This window comes from Solanum lycopersicum, chromosome 8 (genome assembly GCF_036512215.1).
Source record: "Solanum lycopersicum chromosome 8, SLM_r2.1".
Lineage (NCBI taxonomy): Eukaryota > Viridiplantae > Streptophyta > Magnoliopsida > Solanales > Solanaceae > Solanum > Solanum lycopersicum.
The window spans coordinates 56,979,551-57,001,351 of NC_090807.1; the positions used below are offsets into that span (position 1 = coordinate 56,979,551).

Genomic DNA, 21,801 nt, shown 5'->3' on the forward strand with positions numbered 1-21,801 from the left:
TCCATTCAGAAATGCACTCTTCACATCCATTTGATACAGCTTGATCCCCATAAAAGCAGCAAAAGCTATTAAGATTCTAATAGCTTCAATTCTGGCAACAGGTGCAAAAGTCTCATCATAGTCAATTCCTTCTTCTTGATTGTATCCTTGCACAACCAGCCTGGATTTATTTCTAGTAATAACTCCATTTTCATCAAGTTTGTTTCTGAATACCCACCTGGTTCCTATTATTGTTCTGCCTTCAGGTCGAGGAACCAGGTACCATACCTTACTTCTTTCAAACTGATGAAGTTCTTCTTGCATAGAATTAATCCAGTCTGCATCACTTAATGCTTCTTTGACATTCTTAGGCTCAATGGATGATATGAATGCTGAGAATGCAACTAGATTTCTTGTTTTTGATCTAGTTTGAATCTCAGAATTCAAGGGAGAAATGAGATTATCAAGAGGGTGTGATGAACTATGCTTCCATCCTGACCTTGCAGCAGACTGATTTGGCAGATCATCATGATCTTCTTCATCAGGAGTGACATCATCTTCTGGGGAGTCTAATGTACTCTGGCTGGAGTTTTGAGTAGTACCAGGTACCCTATCATCCTGTTCAACCTCAGCATCCTCTTCAGGTGGACTGTGATTCTGATCATCACAATCATTATTCAGTTGTTGATCTGCATCAGTTTCAGCACCTTCAATCTTCTTGGATGTTAGCATTCTGAGTACATCATCATCATCATTTGATCCATCATTCTTCAAGCTTCCATTTTCATCAAACACAACATGAATGCTCTCTTCAATGCATTGTGTTCGTTTGTTGAATATTCTGTAGGCTTTGCTGGATGAAGAATATCCAACAAATACTCCTTCATCACTTCTAGGATCAAATTTTCCCAGATCATCCTTCCCATTATTCAGCACAAAACATCTGCATCCAAAAGCTCTAAGATAGTTCAGCATTGGCTTCCTGTTGTTGAGCAGTTCATATGGAGTCTTGTTCAACAAAGCTCTTATTAGACACCTGTTGGTAACATGACATGCTGTGTTAACAGCTTCAGCCCAGAAACTTTGAGGAAGATTTGATTCAATAATCATAGTTCTGGCAATGTTCACCAAGGTTCTGTTCTTTCTCTCCACCACTCCATTTTGTTGAGGAGTTCTTGGAGTAGAGAAGTTGTGATTTGTACCATTTTCCATACAGAATCTATCCAATGTTGAGTTTTCAAACTCTGTGCCATGATCAGATCTAATGCTGCAAACAACTTGATTCAATTTGGTTTGAATCATTTTAAAGAACACCACCAGCTCATCAGTTGTATCTGCCTTTGATCTCAAAAATCTCGTCCAGGTGTATCTTGAATAGTCATCAACAATCACCAAGATGTACTTCTTGCCATTTCTGCTTTGAATCTTCAAGAGTCCACAAAGGTCCATGTGAAGCAGCTCTAAGATTCTTGATGATGTTACCTGATTCTTGGGCTTGAATGATGATCTGATTTGCTTTCCTTTAACACAAGCTTCACATATTTTATTTTCAGCAAACTTCATTTTGGGCAACCCTTGGACCAGGTCCTTTGAAATCAACTTATTTAATAAAGATGAACTCACATGTCCCAGCCTACGATGCCAGAGATCAGCATTTTCATTTTGAGCACTGAGACATGTTAAGTCATCTCCATGAGAGATTTCCAAGTCTGCCGCATACATATTTTTACTTCTGTGTGCAGGGAGAATTACCTTGTTTGTAGTTAAACTCACCACAGTGCATTTTTCATAAGTAAATTTGACCTCATTTCTTTTGTCACAGATTTGTGACACAATTAGCAAGTTGTACTTCAACCCATCCACATGGTAAACATTGTCAATTGAATCTTCAAGAGATCTTCCTACTTTGCCAACTCCCAAAATGTACCCCTTCTTGCCATCACCAAATGAGACACCTCCACCTTGGAGGGTCTTGAGTGAGAGGAAGTTCTTTACATCACCAGTCATATGTTTAGAGCAGCCACTATCTATATACCAACATTGACTGCTGCCCCTCTCACTCACCTGCACCAAAAATCACTTGTTAAGCTTGGGAACCCATTTCAGCTTGAGTTCCCAGTAGGCAGGCAAAGGAGTGATCAGATTGTACTTGGTCCAATATGGTAGACTTTGAATCTTTCTAACAAAGGACCTAGGAGCAAGAACAAATTTGTTCTTTGAAAATCTGTGAGTTGAGACAGGTTCTTTAGGACCAGGTTTCTCATTTGGTACATTCTGTCTTTCAGCATAATTAGAGTATCTTTCACATGAGTTTTTCCAGCTAACACACTCATTCTTCAAAATGTCCATTCTTACCACAATGCAGACACAACAAATTGTCAAACACAAACACATACTTACTGTGAGGATTATAAGGAGGACTTATGTTCAGACTTCCTAGTCCTTTCTTATTGAAATTACTCTGATTTGTCACATTTGACAGCAGTTTTGAGGATTTGGTCCACTTAAGAGATTTTTCAAGTTCCTCCTTAAGTTTCACAACATCCTGTTCTAATTTGTTATTCTTTTCAAGTGACAATCTGAGATTTGTCTCGGAGTTTTTCAATTTTTCTTGAATTTCTGCTTGCAAACTGTTTGGCTTTCCATTGAGCTTTTCAGCTTCTTCAGTAAACTTACACAACTGATGCTTAAGTTCAGAATTTTTAAACTCTAGAGACACCATTCTTGTCATTGTCTCTTCAAATTGAACTTTGTTTTCAGTTAAAATTTCAAGTTCAGCATTCATGGCATCTCTTTCAGATGTTAAATCTATCACAGAATCTAGCATGACTTTTGCCAAGGTTCTTAATTTCTTAAGAGAATATTTATCCAAGTCAATTTTCATGTCAAGAAGAGTTACCTGATTGTCCTCTTCTTCATTTTCTGTGTGTGCCATGAGAGCAAACATTTCATTGAAGACAATTTCCTCCTCATGCACAGCAACCATAGACACATCTCTATGGCTCATCAGGATCTTCTGAATCACTTGAAAAATCCCCCCATGCAGCAAGAGCTCTTTTGACAACCATATCAGCAGCAGCTTTACGATCTCTGTTTCCAAGTACCAGGTCCCCTTTGTTTTCTTTGTCACCCCTGTGTTTTTGATGTTCCTTGTTTTCAGTCTTGAGCAAAGGACACTCTCTGATGAAGTGTCCAAATTTTCCACACTTGTAGCAAGTATCTCCTTGAGCAGCATTTCGAGTCCCATTTGTTCCTCTTTTATACATTTTGTTCTTTCTCACAATCTTTTGAAATCTACTGATGAGATATGTCATATCATCATCATCACTTGAATCTTCATCTGATTTATACTTCAACATCAATGATTTGTCCTTCTTGATTTCCCTTTTTGACAAATCATAGTTTCGATTCATCTCATGTGTTTTAAGATTGCCAATCAAGGCATCCATAGTCAGCACCTTCAAGTCTTTAGCTTCAGTAATGGCATCAACTTTACTCTCCCAAGACTTTGGAAGAATTCGAAGCACTTTCCTGACTTGTTTGGTCATTGCTTATAGGTTCACCCAAACTTCGCAGCTCATTTGTAATAGAAGAAAACTTGGTGAACATGTCATGTATAGTTTCTCCTTCCTTCATTTTGAAGTTCTCATATCGTGAGGTGAGCATATCAATCTTGGATTCTTTGACTTGTTCAGTTCCTTCATGTGCAGTCAACAAGCAATCCCAAATTTCTTTAGCAGACTCACAGGCTGACACTCTGTTGTACTCATCAGGTCCTATTCCACAGACCAGAAGAGTTTTAGCTTTGAAACCCTTTTCAATCTTTTTCCTGTCAGCATCATCATATTTCTGCCTGGGCTTTGGAACAGTAATGGTCCTTTCTCCATCCTTTACTTCCATCATTGGAACAAAGGGTCCATCTAGTATAATATCCCATAACTCGCTATCTTCAGCCATGAGATAGTCGTGCATTCTAACCTTCCACCAACTGTAGAAGTGTCCATTGAAACAAGGAGGTCTGTGTGATGACTGACCTTCTTCGAGGTTAAGTGGAGCTGTCATTCTTAGAACAAAATCACTTCCTTGGTGTTAACCAAATAGGTAGTGCCGGCTCTGATACCACTTGATAGAATGTATGCCTTCACTTAACGAGTAATGGACCAGGTCCCTTACTTTACTTCAGAGAATTACCAGAAAGTTAAATGCAGTAAAATCAACACAATGATTTTACGTGGAAACCTCCTTGCTTAAGGGAGTAAAACCACGACCTGTCTCACAGGATTTTCAATCGTTTTCACTAATCTTCAAAAGCAAAAGCGAAACACGATTATACCAAACGTAAGAAAGAGTTATCAATCTTACCGTTAAGCAATAGACCTCTATTGCTCAACAAGCCAAAGTAGAAAAACAATCTACCCACTAAGCTATCCCACCTGGACAACCTAGACTTTGAACACAACACACCAATTCCTTTATAGATTTAGGAGTGGTTTACAATTTAAGAACAAGAGAATAAATTCCTAAACAACTAGACGAAAAGCTCCAGATGTTGCTGTTGTCCTAGGAATGATTCTGCCTTTGCTTTGTATTAGCCTTTGCAAGAGTTCTTGAAAAGTGTTTATCAAGTTGCAAAAACTAAAGAAAAGTGTTTAGGAAAGGGACTTTTATATGGGCAAGTCACTTTCCTAAACTTCTTTGTCACTGGTTAGAAGGGTCACACTTTCTGACGCCATCGAGAAGTGTGCACCTACTTTCTGCACCATCTCCAGCTGGCAGTTGACTGGCTCATCATCATGAGAGCCTGGTACCTCTATTAGGTCTCTGAGTTTTGTTTCATCTGCAATACTTCGAACAATACACCTGCAATACTCAAGTAGAAAACCCGGTACCTGTATGAGGTCCCTAAGTTTGTCAAATCATCAAAACTACAAATAACATAGTAGTACATATGTATTCGTATTTTCACATGACAAAATATATTGGAGCCAACTTAAATTTACTCGCAGTTCTATTTTTTATATAGTAATACATAGTTTTACATAGCAAAAGATACCGAAACCACTTGAATATTGTCCATTTACTTTGCAGTTGTGGACTCAGTGAGTATTTGCAATTTATTTCATTTGTTCATTTCAAATTTATATGCCTTTTAAATTGTTAATATGGCTATTTTATTTCAATATTTATATTAATTGATATAATTATACATTTTAAGAGAAGATCTGAAATCAATGATTAATGTTGAGGTAAAGTACAGAAAAAACAGAAGAACACTTTGATATACTAACTATGTGATTTCAAGTAAATATTAGTCATGTAAATTTAATCATTTATGTACTACTTATTTTATTTTAATATTTCATCTTTTATCTTATATAAAATAATAAAATAATATCTAAATTTATATAATTTATAAATATATTAATTATGAATGTTTTTAAGTTTACATCATCAAAAAAATCATGCTAAATAAGTACGGCCTAAAATATAGTGAATATACCTATGATATAAATTTAAACTTTTGGTTTAATTGTTCAAAATTCCATCATATTTTATTATCATTAATTAAGTAATACATTTGCTTATTATTTCTCTATCTTTTTATCCATAAATTTCTTTGATTTCTAATGCTAATGTTGGATAGTTGATGTTATAAGTAGAAAAAGAAAATAAATGATACTATAATTTAAAAAATAAATATACTAGTTTGTTCTATACGGGTAGAAGCATGAAGACTTTAATATTCAAAATGATTATAGATAATCACGAGAATTTTAGCCTTTAAAAATAAAATAGTGCCATAAAATATTAAAATTAAATTCCTCAAACTACTTATTCATTATTCTTAATGAGAAAAATAAAAATCAAAACTTGATATATATGGATAGAAAAAGTAAATAGTAATTTTTAAACAAAAAAAAACAATTATTCCGAAGTCATAAATAAATTATTGTCATATATTCTTGTAATTTAATTCTCTCACAATATTTTGTAGTGTATAATTTTTTCTTCCCTAGATAAATCTGATACCTTTGTTAGAATAACAATACTTCAATATTAATTATCTCAAAATTAATCTTTATTATTTTTCTTTCGTTCTTAATTATTTGTCCGCTTTTTCTATTATAGTTATAGCCACACTATAAAAAAAATTACGAGTAATATGAGAATTTTTCTGGGGATTAAGTACGAAAATTCATACAAAACTTATTTCCTACAAATTTTCATACTAATTCTAAGAAAATTCTCCATAATTCATATTTTCTTTTAGTGTTTTACTTGTAACAAATCAGGACATTTTTTTTTACCTATTATACCTTCAAGTAAATGACTAATTACATTGAAAAATGTAAAACTCTTTATCCACTTCATAATTAATGGGGGTAAAATAGTAAACACATTACGTCATTAATTATTTTTTTAGTATGTGTGTCATTTTTAAAGTGGACTAGGGACGGAGGAAGTAATTAGTAGCGGGATAAGTTATACCTTCCCTTGAATGATATAGTAATTTCGAAATAACTTGTTCCGGGATAAAATAAGTAAATGACAAAGATATCTCTTTAAACTCTTTTTATCCATTACTTTTCACATAAAGGACATTTTTATAAACAAATAACTTACTCACAAAATTTATGTACTCCAACCCACCTCTATTTTACTCTCCATTCTCTATATTTGGAGAGTAAAATAGAGAATGGACACTCCAACCCACCTCTAAATCACTCTCTGTTCTTCAAATTTAGAGAGTTAAATAGTACTTCTTCAAATTTGAAAAACTATTATTCACTCTCTATTTTACTTTTTCAATATTCGAGGAAAGGCTCAAAATAGTCTCTCATCTTTGGGTTAAGTCTCAAAGTGATCTTTGAATTTTTTCACACAGAGCACTAATAGTTTCTCATGTTTGCGATATTGGTGCACTTTTGGTCCTCTCCTAAAATTTTGCCTATTTTTTAACATTAATTTTGTCCAAAATTTTATATAAGGAATGTCCAAGCGTCTTTTTATATATTTAATAGAAATAATAACTTTATCTGAGAGAAATGATAAGAAAAACACCTTATTCTGTTCACTAGAAATATTACTGCAACTAAACTTAAGAATATTTTAACATATGACTTTGGAGGAGAATAAAAAATTGTACTATTGCACGTGAAATTATCGTGACGAACCTCTCGACTTAACCTGCAATAAGATTTCTACTAAACAAAACAAAGTATTTTTCTTCTCACATACTCTGATGTGAAGTTGTTATTTCTACTAAATATATAAAATGACGATTGAACAACCCATACACAAGTTATGAATAAAATCAATGCAAAAAAATAGGTAAAATTTTGGAAGAAGGACAAAAAATGTACAAATATTGCAAACAAGAAGGACTATTACTCTATTAGTGATCCATGTGAAAACTCAAGGATAACTTTAAGCCTTAGCTCAAAGAAGAGGGACTATTTTGATCCTTTCCTCGTCAATATTCTATTACTATTTCCATTACTTTCCAATTAACATATTATTTACATATAGTTTCATTAATTAAATATCTAATATTCATAAGTCATTTTAAATGTAATATAATATTTTAAAATATATATTATTTAATATATACTACTTAATTTTAAATTAATATATTTTTTTAAATAATTTTCATCAATAATAAAATTTTATTTTATTATTAATTTTCATTATAAAGAATACACAATATTAAAATGGTAAGATGAAAATTTTAATTTAAATACAAAGATAACAATACGATACATAACATAATAATTTAAATACAACATAAAATACAATAATAACATAATCAAGAATCATGTTAAAAAAATGTTGAACAAGGATTCGGAGTTTTGCAATTATTGCAAGTCCGTCACATTTTCGGAGAAAAAAAGTGCTACATGATATAATGAAACATATATTATACTACAGAACGTGATAATTGAGGATGAATGTGATCTTAATGCACCAATTTTAAGATGTCGTAGAGGCTACAACGACAAAAATGACGTTAGATGAAAATCTCCAATTTGAACAAATTTTTAGTTAGACATAATAAAATTAAAGACAAAAATGATTATTTTGAACTCCGTAATGCATTAATAGAGTATTTATGGGAGCAACATAATAATTTCAAAAATTGGGCGATTATGTAATGTTTATGTAATCATATTTCAATTTTATTTGAATTTGTTCATTAATTTATATATTATATAATATTTTCGTGCAATTTATGGTATTTAATTTTTTTTGAATAAAATATAATTGAAAAATAATTTTTTGTATCACATGAGAATTATATAAAGTAATTATTGGGAAAAAATAAATTATTTATATCATGAAATAAGAAATAAGAATGAAATATAAATAACGATATAATATTGAAGAGAGCGCAAAAGATTCTCTTTTTTAGAGAGTAAAATAGAGAATTGAGTTGTAATTGGTCGTTTGAAAAAATAGAGAACTCTATATTTGGAGAGTAAAATAGAGTGTAGGGTTGGAGATGCTCTAACAAGCCAAATACTTGATAATAAACAAACTCAACATAACTTAGTTTATCAATCATAATTAATCTCAACATAATTTAGCTTATCCATCATAATTAATTTCAACACAACTTATTCTATCATAAATTAATTCCATCATGACTCGTGTTCATACCAAACGATAATATTATAATAATGATGACACCAGAATTTACCTTCTAATCAACTTGTTAAAGCTAATATAGAAGTGTTTTCCGTTTTTACCTAATAACCAAAAGTTCCTACGCCTATACCTAATAATTTGTTTTTGAAAAAAAAAATTTCTCGGTCCTTTTTTATTTGTCTACTTTTGAATGACACATCTATTAAAAAAATAATTAACAATGTAGTGAGTTTACCATTTTACTTCTATTAATCATGAAGTGGATGGAAAATTTTATATTTTTCAAAGTAATTACTCATTTAATTGAAGATAAAATAGAAAAAAAAATTATCCTTTCTTTGTCGAAATGAAGTTACTAAGAATAATTATTAAAAATAATAATAATTAGAAACGAAGATAGTATAAACAACATCCCTTCATCTTATTTTATTCATAATTTAACTCAAAATTCATGGATGCAAATCCTATTCACACCAAACTAAAAAGAATAAATAGAACTTGTTCATGCGAAATTATGTGTTAGTATGATTGTTTGGTTTGCAACTTGCATGGAATTATAAAACACAAGCAATTGTCGACCTTGGAGTCGCCAAAAGTAAACATTAGTAATGGACGACTTTGGAGTAAACAATTATTGATGCAAGCTGTGAGGTCATATAGATTGATAATGATGTTTTGTTCGTTGATAAATATTTCTATCGGTATAAGGAAAAATCCTTTTGGCAACAAAATTTGGCATAACATATTTTTTACTATGTTATATTATATTTTTGAACATTTTTATCCTTTTAACTGTAATATATATTAATTAAAAATAGTTAATTTATTTTAAAATAAAAAAATATTATAGACTTTTTAAATTTCTGATCATTTAGCATTATCCTGACTATAAATCATTTAGTTAAGAGTAAAATGATCATTTCATTTCAAAGTTAGATTATTACTCCTTCCGTTCGGAATTATTTGTCATGTTATATTTTTCGAAAGTTAATTTGACTAATTTTTAAAGTTAAATTAGATCACATTAATTCAATATTTAAAAAAATAGATATTCTAAAACTATAAGAAAAGTACTATTAATTGCAATTTTTTACATATTAATATGATAAAAAATTACATCTTAAAATATTAGTCAAATTTTTTATAGTTTGACTCTAAAAATAGAAATCATAACAAACTTGTCCGAACAGAGAGAGTACTTAATATAGAAATGTAACAATTATTTTTAAAACTGACTAAAAAGAAAAGTACATTCGAAATAAAGCATGTAATAGATTAGAAATACTAGTAGATTCACATTTATTTCCTACTCAACTTTGTTAATCGAACCATCAACATATTTGGTATACTTTCATAAATGAAATTTAAAAAGAAAACATATACAAAGATTTAACCACAATTTTAGAAAGTAAAAGTGTTTTTTTCTATTCTACTCGAGTAAAAACATTTCAAAGCAATTAAAAAAAATAAAAATAGAAAGTGACAAAGTCATGACAAAAAAAATTATCAATGAAAAGCAGGACAAAGTATAATGTACAATAGATACGATAAAATAATTATATAATCAAAATGTGAAAATAATAATAATAAATAATAATAATAATAATAATCAAATAATAAGTCTACGATAATACATACATACTACTACTAGTATGAAATAAGAAGCTAGAAAACACAACTAGTTACTAACATTTTTACTTTATTATATGTCCTCCATGACCTTTTATATAAAGTGATATCTTTGATAATTAGAATTAAAACATTTTCTATCAAATCAGCTCTTTCCAATTAAAATTACTACTTCCGCTTTAAAAAAATAATTACTCCCTACTCATAAACAAAACAAAAACAGAAACTTTAATCATGCTACTAGAAAGAGCAGATTATTTGTCCTCTGGTCTTAATCATTTGGATGATATGTATCTAATTAATTTGGAAATTTAACACTTGATTATGAAATAACCTACAAAATTTCTAAAACATATATTCCTTCCGTTTCAAAAAGAATTATTGGGTTTGATTTGATACGAAGTTTAAAAAAGTAATTTTTTTTAATCTTGTGATTCTAAATTAAAGGTATGTCAAATATACAAAATTGTTATTTAATCTAGTGGTCTTAAACATATCACGTAGAAATTTAAGTAGAAATATTATAAAAAAAAAATCATTCTTTTTTAAATTGATAAAAATAAAAAAAATCAATCTTTTTAAACGAAGATCACTTAATTTTGACTAAAAGGTGCTTGCATCTGACAATTATATACCCACTATCCTTCCAAAACAATACTTAACCATGTTAATATAATTACCTTATATTTTTGTAACGAACTGTTTAGTCGTTTTGAGCAGCAGATTTTATTTCTAGAAAAACTGTCTTGGTCGACAGATCCCACGACGGACCGTCATGGGCACGACGGACCGTCGAGGGGGTCTCGTTCCAAAACACTTAGAATTCTGAAATTTGGGTACTGAAATCGACTCTCTGAACTTCGTGACGACATGGCAGGACGGACCGTCGTGGGCACGACGGACCGTCACAGACTCTTCAAGGAATTGAGTCTTTGAACTCTGTGACGGAAGCAGCAGGACGGACCGTCGTAGTCACGACGGACCGTCACAGGCTGCGTAATCCCAGGCTGAGTCGGATTTCTTTAAATGTTTTAAGGAACGTTTTGGACTATTCCTGCTATAATTATAAATTTAGTGGGTTAATGTTAATAATTTAACTACTTGAGGGTTAAAGGAGATAACCTTGAATTAATTAATGGGTTAATTCATCATCTTTTATACTTAATTATATGTTAATTAGGGTAAAAGAAAGAGGGTTTGAATAAAAAAAATAGAAAGAACAAGGAGGGGGAAAGAGAACGATCGAGAGAAGATGGAAACGAAGAGGAAACAAAGCTTTGGGAAATTGCTTGCTTGATCACGAATCTTCGGTGGAGGTAGGTTATGGTTTTTATGCTATTTCGTAGTGAAACTCTTAATAGCGAATGATATGTATTGGGTAATTTTGTAAAGTCTTCTATATGCTTAATTGTGTGCTTGCATGATGTGATTATATAATTGTGATGAATAAGCATGATGAGTCTATTGAATCTCTAATCCTAAATTTACCTTGTTAATGATGACGCCTTGGTATAAGAGAAGGCTTGATGAACTAAAGTAATGAGATTGATGATGCCTTGGTATGAGAGAAGGCTTGATGAACTAAAGTAATGAGATTGATGATGCCTTGATATAAAAGAAGGCTTGATGAATTAATAGAATGAGATTAGGGGATCGGGTGTCACGAACCGACACGTAGAATTAGGGGATCGGGTGTCACGAACTGACACGTAGAATTAGGGGATCGGAGTGTCACGTTCTGGCACATAGTAGTAGGGGAGCGGAGTGTCACGTACCGACACAAGAGGAATAAAGATAATGAATCTTGAAATTATGTTAATAAATTCGAATGAAGAGAACCTATATCCCAAATGAGTATGGTGTGGAGACTTGAGTTCTCATAGGTGTGTTTGATGTGGTTACACATGATTTGTGAACTTGTTGCTTTCACCTGTTGAGGAATATGGTTGATTTTATGTTATTATTTGATAAATACTGTTTTCTATTTTGAGTTGGCCGATGATATCTACTCAGTACTTGTGGTTGTACTGACCCCTACTTGTAATTGTTTTTCTTTGTTATTTGTGGAGTGCAGCAAACGTACCGTCATCTTCAATTCAACCGCAACTCTAGCCAGTCTTCGTCACACCAGATTTCAGGGTGAGCTAAAGCTTCTAGCTTGGACTGGATCTTCTTCTTCATGTCTTGATGCCTTGAAGTTCTGGCATAGACTAGCCATTATTTATGTTTAGTTTCTTAGATACTCTTAGCTTTAGTAATTTAAGGATAGATGTTCTTGTGATAATGACTTCCAGATTTTGGGGATAATAACAAGTGTTTGAGTTTTAGAAGTTATTAATCTATTTTTATTAATGAGTTTTAAGTCTTACGTATTGTATTCTGTCTATTATGGTTAAAATGTTGGGGTTTGGATTGGTTGGTTCGCTCACATAGGAGGGTAAGTGTGGGTGCCACTCGCGGCTCGATTTGGGTCGTGACAAACTTGGTATCAGAGCATTAGGTTCGTTGGTCTCATCACACAAGAACGAGTCTAGTAGAGTCTTAAGAAACGGTAGGGGGACGCCTTTACTTTTCTTTGAGAGGCTATAAGACTTTAGGAAAATTCCATTCTTTCTTTCTTTCTTTCGTGCTATTACTTGGGTCCAATTGGTATCTAGGTGATACAAATTGGTATCTGACCATCTTCACTCTATTTCGCAGATGGTTAGAACTAGAGCAACGACTGCGCCAACACCAACACCGGCAAGACAAGAAGCGTCTGAGCCAGCCACTGGGGCTGTAGCTCGAAGAGGAGTAGTGGCAAAAGGCCGTGGAAGAGGTCGTGGGAGGACGTCCTCTAGAGGAAGAGGACAAACACCTAGCCCATCTAGTACTAGGGCGGTGACTCCTCCACCGACTGAGGAAGTGGTAAGAGAGGGTGAGGAAGGGGAGAATGAACAAGTACAGAATGAGGGATTGCCACCCCAACCTACCCCAGAGATGATCAATCAGGTTTTTGCTTATCTTAGCGGGTTATCTGATCAGGGCCAGACACCTCCAGTGTTTTCTACACCAGCACCTCAGGTTCCGGAGGTACAACATGCAACTACTGTGGCTCTCCGCATGGATGCCTCATTGGAAATAGGCACGTTTCCTCGTCTGACTACAGGGTTCAGGAGGTTACTCAGTCCGACCAATTCAGTCTTCACTACAGACTGTAGTTGGGGGTACACCTCAGACCGGTCAACACTTCTCTGAGAGACCTATGCTTGACTCTAGAGAGTTTTATGGATGTGGGGAGACTGGACATATTAGGAGGAATTGTCCAAAACAGAGTTATAGACCCCCAATAGCTTGAGGTAGAGGTGGTCATGGTAGAGGCCGTTATTCTGGAGGATGTGGTGGCCGAGGTAATGGTGGTCACCAAAACGGCCGGGGTGACGGGCAAACTAGAGCCACTACAGCACAACATGGTAGAGGCAATGGGCAGACAGGTGATAGGGCCCATTGTTACGCTTTCCCCGGGCGGTCAGAAGCGGAGACATCAGATGTTGTTATCACAGGTAATCTTTTGGTTTGTGATTGTATGGCTTCTGTATTATTTGACCCTAGCTCTACATTTTCTTATGTATCTTCCTCATTTGCTAATGGTCTTAATTTACATTGTGAATTGCTTGACATGCCTATTCGTGTTTCTACTCCGGTGGGTGAGTCTGTGATAGTTGAAAAGGTGTATAGGTCTAGTCTCGTGACTTTGTGGGGAGAAATACTCATGTAGACTTGGTTATCTTAGAAATGGTTGACTTCGATGTAATTCTGGGTATGACTTGGCTCTCCAAATTTTGCAATCTTGGATTGTAATGCTAAAACTGTGACGTTAGCCAAGCCTGGGACAGATCCGTTAGTGTGGGAGGGTGACTACACTTCCAATCCGGTTCGTATCGTCTCCTTTCTTCGTGCTAAGAGAATGGTTAGTATGGGTTGTTTAGCTTTCTTGGCACACCTCCGGGATGATACTACCCAAGTACCTTCAATTGAGTCGGTTTCGATAGTCCGCGAGTTTTTAGATGTGTTTCCTGCAGACCTTCCTGGTATGCCACCGGATAGAGATATTGACTTTTGCATCAATCTTGAACCGGGTACTCGCCCCATTTCTATACCCCCTTATAGAATGGCTCCCGCTAAGTTAAGGGAGTTAAAGGCCCAACTTCAAGAGTTGTTGAGCAAAGACTTCATTAGACCAAGTGCATCCCCTTGGGGTGATCCTGTTTTGTTTGTGAAGAAGAAGGATGGAAGCTTTCGGATGTGCATAGACTACAGACAACTGAATAAGGTAATGGTTAAGAACAAGTATCCTCTTCCTCGCATTGATGATTTATTCGATCAGTTACAAGTACCTTCTCAAAAATTGACTTGAGATCTGGTTATCATCAATTGAAAATACGGGCAGCAGATGTGCCCAAGACTGCTTTTCGGACCAGGTATGGGCATTATGAGTTCTTAGTAATGTCTTTTGGGCTTACGAATGCCCCTGCTGCTTTCATGAGCTTGATGAATGGGATTTTTAAGCCATATCTGGATCTCTTTGTGATCGTATTTATTGATGATATATTGGTATACTCAAAGAGCAAGAAGGAACATGAGGAGCACTTGAGAATTGTATTGGAAATGTTGAGGGAGAAAAAGCTTTATGCCAAATTCTCCAAGTGTGAGTTTTGGCTAGATGCAGTGTCCTTCTTGGGGCATGTGGTTTCTAAGGATGGGGTGATGGTGGATCCTTCTAAGATTGAGACAGTGAAGAATTGGGTAAGACCTACTAATGTGTCAGAAATAAGGAGCTTTGTTGGTTTAGCTAGCTATTACCGTCGATTTGTCAAGGGATTCTCTTCCATTGCTTCCCAATTGACGAACTTGACTAAGCAGAATGTTCCATTTGTATGGTCGGACGAATGTGAGGAAAGCTTTTAGAAACTCAAGACCTTGTTGACTACTGCACCAATCCTTACCCTGCCAGTGGAAGGTAAGAATTTCATTGTCTATTAGGATGCATCCTATTCGGGTTTGGGTGCAGTGCTAATGCAAGAGAAGAACGTAATTGCTTATGCTTCAAGGCAATTAAAGGTGCACGAACGTAATTATCCGATCCATGATTTGGAATTGGCTGCGGTAGTGTTTGCCTTAAAGCAATGGAGACACTATCTATATGGAGTTAAGTGTGAAGTATACACGGATCATCGTAGCCTACAGTATGTCTTTACTCAAAAAGATTTGAATTTGAGACAGAAAAGATGGATGGAACTACTGAAGGACTACGATATCACTATCTTGTATCATCCAGGAAAGGCTAATGTTGTGGCAGACGCCTTAAGTAGAAAGGCAGGGAGCATGGGAAGTCTAGCTCACTTACAAGTTTCTAGACGCCCATTGGCTAGAGAGGTTCAGACTCTGGCTAACGACTTTATGAGGTTAGAAGTAAATGACAAGGGAGGAGTTTTGGCCAGTGTGGAGACGAGATCTTCTTTTCTTGACAAGATCAAGGGAAAACAGTTTGATGATGAGAAACTAAGCCGGATTCGGGATATGGTGTTGCGAGGAGAGGCTAAAGAAGCAATAATGGATGAGGAAGGTGTTTTGAGAATTAAGGGAAGGGTATGTGTGCCCCGTGTTGATGATTTGATCCACACTATTCTTACAGAGGCTCATAGTTCCAGATATTCTATACATCCTGGTGCAACCAAGATGTACCGTGACCTAAAGCAACACTTTTGGTGGAGTAGAATGAAGCGCGACATTGTTGATTTTATTGCCAAATGTCCAAATTGTCAGCAAGTAAAGTATGAACACCAGAGGCCTGGAGGAACACTTTAGAGAATGACCATTCCTGAATGGAAGTGGGAGAGAATTGCAATGGACTTCGTGGTTGGTCTTCCAAAGACAATGAGTAAGTATGACTCCATTTGGGTAATCGTTGATAGGTTAACTAAGTCTGCTCACTTCATTCCGGTCAAGGTGACCTACAATGCAGAGAAGTTAGCCAAAATCTATATCTCAGAAATCGTTCGATTGCATGGAGTTCCACTTTCCATCATATCAGATAGAGGTACGCAGTTTACTTCTAAGTTTTGGAGAACATTGCATGCTGAATTAGGTACTAGGTTGGACCTTAGTACTGCATTTCACCCTCAGACCGATGGTCAGTCTGAGCGAACAATTCAGGTGTTGGAAGATATGCTTCGTGCGTGTGTGATAGAATTTGGGGGTCATTGGGATAACTTCTTACCCTTAGTGGAGTTTTCATACAATAATAGCTATCACTCAAGTATTGATATGGCCCCTTTCGAAGCATTGTATGGGAGGAGATGTAGGTCTCCCATTGGTTGGTTTGATGCATTTGAGGTTAGACCTTGGGGCACTGATCTTTTGAGGGATTCATTATAGAAGGTGAAATCTATTCAAGAAAAGCTTTTAGCGGCTCAAAGCAGGCAAAAGGAATATGCAGATCGAAAGGTTAGAGACTTGGAGTTCATGGAGGGTGAGCAAGTCTTGCTGAAGGTTTCGCCCATGAAAGGGGTGATGCGGTTTGGGAAAAGAGGTAAGCTAAGCCCAAGGTATATTGGACCATTCGAAGTACTTAAGCAAGTAGGGGAGGTGGCTTATGAATTAGCCTTGCCCCCAGGACTGTCAGGAGTGCATCCGGTATTTCATGTGTCTATGTTTAAAAGATACCATGGGGATGGAAACTACATTATTCGTTGGGATTCAGTTCTGCTTGATGACATTTTGTCTTATGAGGAGGAGCCTGTTGCTATTTTAGATAGAGAAGTACGCAAGCTAAGGTCAAGGGAGATTGCATCCATCAAAGTTCAATGGAAGAATCGACCAGTTGAAGAAGTCACTTGGGAGAAGGAGGCAAATATGCAAGAAAGATACCCACACCTGTTTACAGATTCAGGTACTCCTTTTCGCCCTTGTTTTTCTTCTAATGATCGTTCGAGGACGAACTATGGGTAAATTGGTATCTATTGTAACGACCTGTTTAGTCGTTTTGAGCAGCAGATTTTATTTCTGGAAAAACTGTCTTAGTCGACGGATCCCACGACGGACCGTCATGGGCACGACGGACCGTCGAGGGGGTCTCGTTCCAAAACACTTAGAATTCTGAAATTTGGGTACTGAAATTGACTCTCTGAACTTTGTGACGACATGGCAGGACGGACCGTCATGGGCACGCTGGACCGTCACAGACTCTTCAAGAAATTGAGTCTCTGAACTCTGTGACGGAAGCAGCAGGACGGACCGTCGTAGTCACGACGGACCGTCACAGGCTGCGTAATCCCAGGCTGAGTCGGATTTATTTAAATGTTTTAAGGGACGTTTTGGACTATTCCTGCTATAATTACAAATTTAGTGGGTTAATGTTAATAATTTAACTACTTGAGGGTTAAAGGAGATAACCTTGAATTAATTAATGGGTTAATTCATCATCTTTTATACTTAATTATATGTTAATTAGGGTAAAAGAAAGAGGGTTTAAATAAGAAAAAAAATAGAAAGAACAAGGAGGGGGAAAGAGAACGATCGAGAGAAGAGGGAAACGAAGAGGAAACAAAGCTTTGGGAAATTGCTTGCTTGATCACGAATCTTCGGTGGAGGTAGGTTATGATTTTTATGCTATTTCGTAGTGAAAATCTTAATAGCGAATGATATGTATTGAGTAATTTTGTAAAGTCTTCTATATGCTTAATTGTGTGCTTGCATGATGTGATTATATAATTGTGATGAATAAGCATGATGAGTCTATTGAATCTCTAATCCTAAATTTACCTTGTTAATGATGACGCCTTGGTATAAGAGAAGGCTTGATGAACTAAAGTAATGAGATTGATGATGCCTTGGTATGAGAGAAGGCTTGATGAACTAAAGTAATGAGATTGATGATGCCTTGATATAAAAGAAGGCTTGATGAATTAATAGAATGAGATTAGGGGATCGGGTGTCACGAACCGACACGTAGAATTAGGGGATCGGGTGTCACGAACCGACACGTAGAATTAGGGGATCGGAGTGTCACGTTCCGGCACATAGTAGTAGGGGAGCGGAGTGTCACGTACCGACACAAGAGGAATAAAGATAATGAATCTTGAAATTATGTTAATAAATTCGAATGAAGAGAACCTATATCCCAAATGAGTATGGTGTGGAGACTTGAATTCTCATAGGTGTGTTTGATGTGGTTACACATGATTTGTGAACTTGTTGCTTTCACCTGTTGAGGAATATGGTTGATTTTATGTTATTATCTGATATATACTGTTTTCTATTTTGAGTTGGCCGATGATATCTACTCAGTACTTGTGGTTGTACTGACCCCTACTTGTAATTGTTTTTCTTTGTTATTTGTGGAGTGCAGCAAACGTACCGTCATCTTCAACTCAACCGCAACTCTAGCCAGTCTTCGTCACACCAGATTTCAGGGTGAGCTAAAGCTTCTAGCTTGGACTGGATCTTCTTCTTCATGTCTTGATGCCTTGAAGTTCTGGCATAGACTAGCCATTATTTATGTTTAGTTTCTTAGATACTCTTAGCTTTAGTAATTTAAGGATAGATGTTCTTGTGATAATGACTTCCAGATTTTGGGGATAATAACAAGTGTTTGAGTTTTAGAAGTTATTAATCTATTTTTATTAATGAGTTTTAAGTCTTCCGCATTGTATTCTGTCTATTATGGTTAAAATGTTGGGATTTGGATTGGTTGGTTCGCTCACATAGGAGGGTAAGTGTGGGTGCCACTCGCGGCTCGATTTGGGTCGTGACAATTTTATAACTGAACAAGATAGAAACGAATAAAACAATAAAAGACCAAAACATATGCAACTTTTTAAAGTTATTCACATAATTCATTTAAATATTTTAATTAAAATTTGTACGTATTAAATATTTTAAATATTCAAAACATGTGTGCATTAAACACAAAATGTTAATTTGTCTAAATAAATGTATCTCACCGCCAGTTGAAGAACAGGGAGATTGAATTGAAGGGTTATTGTGAGTTTGGGTGTTGATGATTTTTTGTTTATTGGATGAGAAAAATGTTTGATGTAAGACCATGTTTGATATCTACTTCAAAAAAAATAAAAAAAATGAAAAGATAATCCATTAATCACAATAAAAGTGTCATTTTCTTCCCCTTGCCAGTGAAAGTTGGAATCCACTAGTCCATAGCACCAAAATGGTATTCACGTCCATCTCTATTTTACTCTCTATTTTCTATATTTGGAGAATAAAATAAAGAATAAGTTGTACAATCAGTCTCTATTTAACTCTCAATTCTCCAATTATAGAGAGGTGAATATAATAATCCTTTCTATTTTACTTTTTAATTATTAGAATATTATTTTACATTATATTTACTAATTTAATTTTTCTCATTTGTAATTATTTTCTAATGCAATATAACATTTAACAAGTTACTACTTCCGTCAAATTAATACTACTTTCGCCAAATTAATCATTTTTATTATATTTTTTTAAAAAAATTGTCACTTAGAATGTGTAACTTAAAGTTATTTTAATATTAATTATATTATAAAAGATTATTAATTAAGTCTCTAATATTTGTAATTATTTTCTACGTAATATAACATCTAAAATATATTATTGATTTTTAATTTTTTTTGGTCATTTTACATATTTAATTTAGATTATAATTATTTTTCATTATTAAGTATGCACAAAATTTACATGATAATTCAAACAATCTACTTTTTATGTTATAGTGATAAATTATTAATCAACACTTTTTAAAATATCATGAAAATATTTGATTCAATAGTTCAAAATGGAATATGAAAAGTAAATTAGTACACGAAATAGTTGATTACAAGATGAAATTGTTAATTTAAATATTTTTTAGCTATACATAAAAAATAAGAACAAAAATGCTAATTTTAAACTCCGTAATACATTAATAAAACATTCATGAGAGTAATGTAATAGTCTTGAAAGTTGAGTACTTATGTAAGATTTAAAATAATTTTTTTGATAATAAAATATTTATAATACAATTATATTTCATCAATGATTTCATATTTATTTGAATGTTCGTTAATAAGTATGTATATATATATATAATATTTATCGCAATTTATGTAATTTAGAATAAAATATAATTTTTTATTAATTAAAGAATTTAAAAAATAATAATTTGTATTACATAAAAATTATAGAGTGATTATATTTAAAAAGAAGAAATGGTTTATATTATGAAATAGAAAAATAAGAATGAAATAAAAATAGTAATATAATGTTGAGAAGAGAGAAAAAAGATTATTTTTGTAGAGAATAAAATAGAGAATTGAATTGAAGTTGATTTTCTGAAAAAATAGATAACTCTACATTTAAGAGTGAAATCGAGCATAGGATTAGAGATGCCCTTAGAAGAGATTTTGTTTTTTGGAAGAGTGATTTTGGAATGACATATGTGAATTTTACTTAATTCTTTCTAGTGGAGCCTCTTCTTATGGGTAAATGTGTAAAGGAAATTTGAGAGAATGAATAAAATATCGAATTATTTTAAATGGGGTTGGGTTAATGGGTTAAAATAGAAAATAGGTTTTTTAAAAAAAGATTCAGGTTAATTTGGGGAATTTTGTCTAATGAGGCATAAATTTGATAAAATTAATAAAGAAAATGATAAATTTAACTTCACTTTAACAGTGAAAGTAAAATCAAACAATAAAGCAAAATTGTGGAATATTTTTAATCCCTTTTCCAATTATTATTACTCATTTATTTTATAGTTGACTCATGACCTGAGTACTTAACTCGGCTCTTTAACAAGTTATATTCATATTAAATTGTTACCTTAAGGGACAATAATAAGAAACGAAAACACAGTTTGAAAATACGATATGAGACGAATAATTATTAGTTTTAAGTTATAAATGAAGGCTGTAAATTTATTAAAACTTCATTTTAAATCCCAAATAAAGTAGTAACGATTAGATCTAAAGTTTCCATAAGAACTTCACTAATATATTTATTTGAACTCACAAGTTAAACTACGTATTTAAAATGGGAGTCCGGAGCCTAAAGGATGAAAAATATTTAAAAAAATTTCAAAAAGACATGAAAATATTTTTAAACCAAAACGATAAAATCGCTAAGTAAGTAGAGATTTTGTCCGCCGGAGTTTTGGCAAACGCTACTATAAAGCAGCGATTTACATAATATATTTTTTTAAGGAGTGATTTCCCTAATTTTTGCAGCGATTTGTTTTAATTTTTTTTAAAAAAATGCAAATTATTTTCCAAAACTTCGGCGGTCAAAATCGCTACTTCCTCAGCTATTTTACCGTTTTAATTAAAAAATAATTTTATATACCATTTTAAAAATTTTGTTAATCCTTTTCACTCTTTAAGCTACGGACTCTCCAAAAATGGTGTTTATATAGGTTAGCTCTAAAGTTTTGGGTGGCAAAAAAAAATTACTAGGTTTATGATTCATCTATTCCTTATGGGTGGATCCGACTTAATAATATTTTCCAACAAAGTTAATCTCAATTAGTCT

General features: G+C 33.7%; 1 protein-coding gene across 1 annotated transcript; it reads right to left on the reverse strand.

The window, feature by feature from the left end:
* Positions 1-3,471: 3,471 nt before the first annotated feature.
* LOC138338060 (uncharacterized) lies at positions 3,472-4,041 on the reverse strand. Its single transcript, XM_069288528.1, has one exon. It carries the CDS (start codon positions 4,039-4,041, stop codon positions 3,472-3,474), a length of 570 nt encoding a protein of 189 aa, XP_069144629.1.
* Between the last annotated feature and the right edge of the window lie 17,760 nt (positions 4,042-21,801).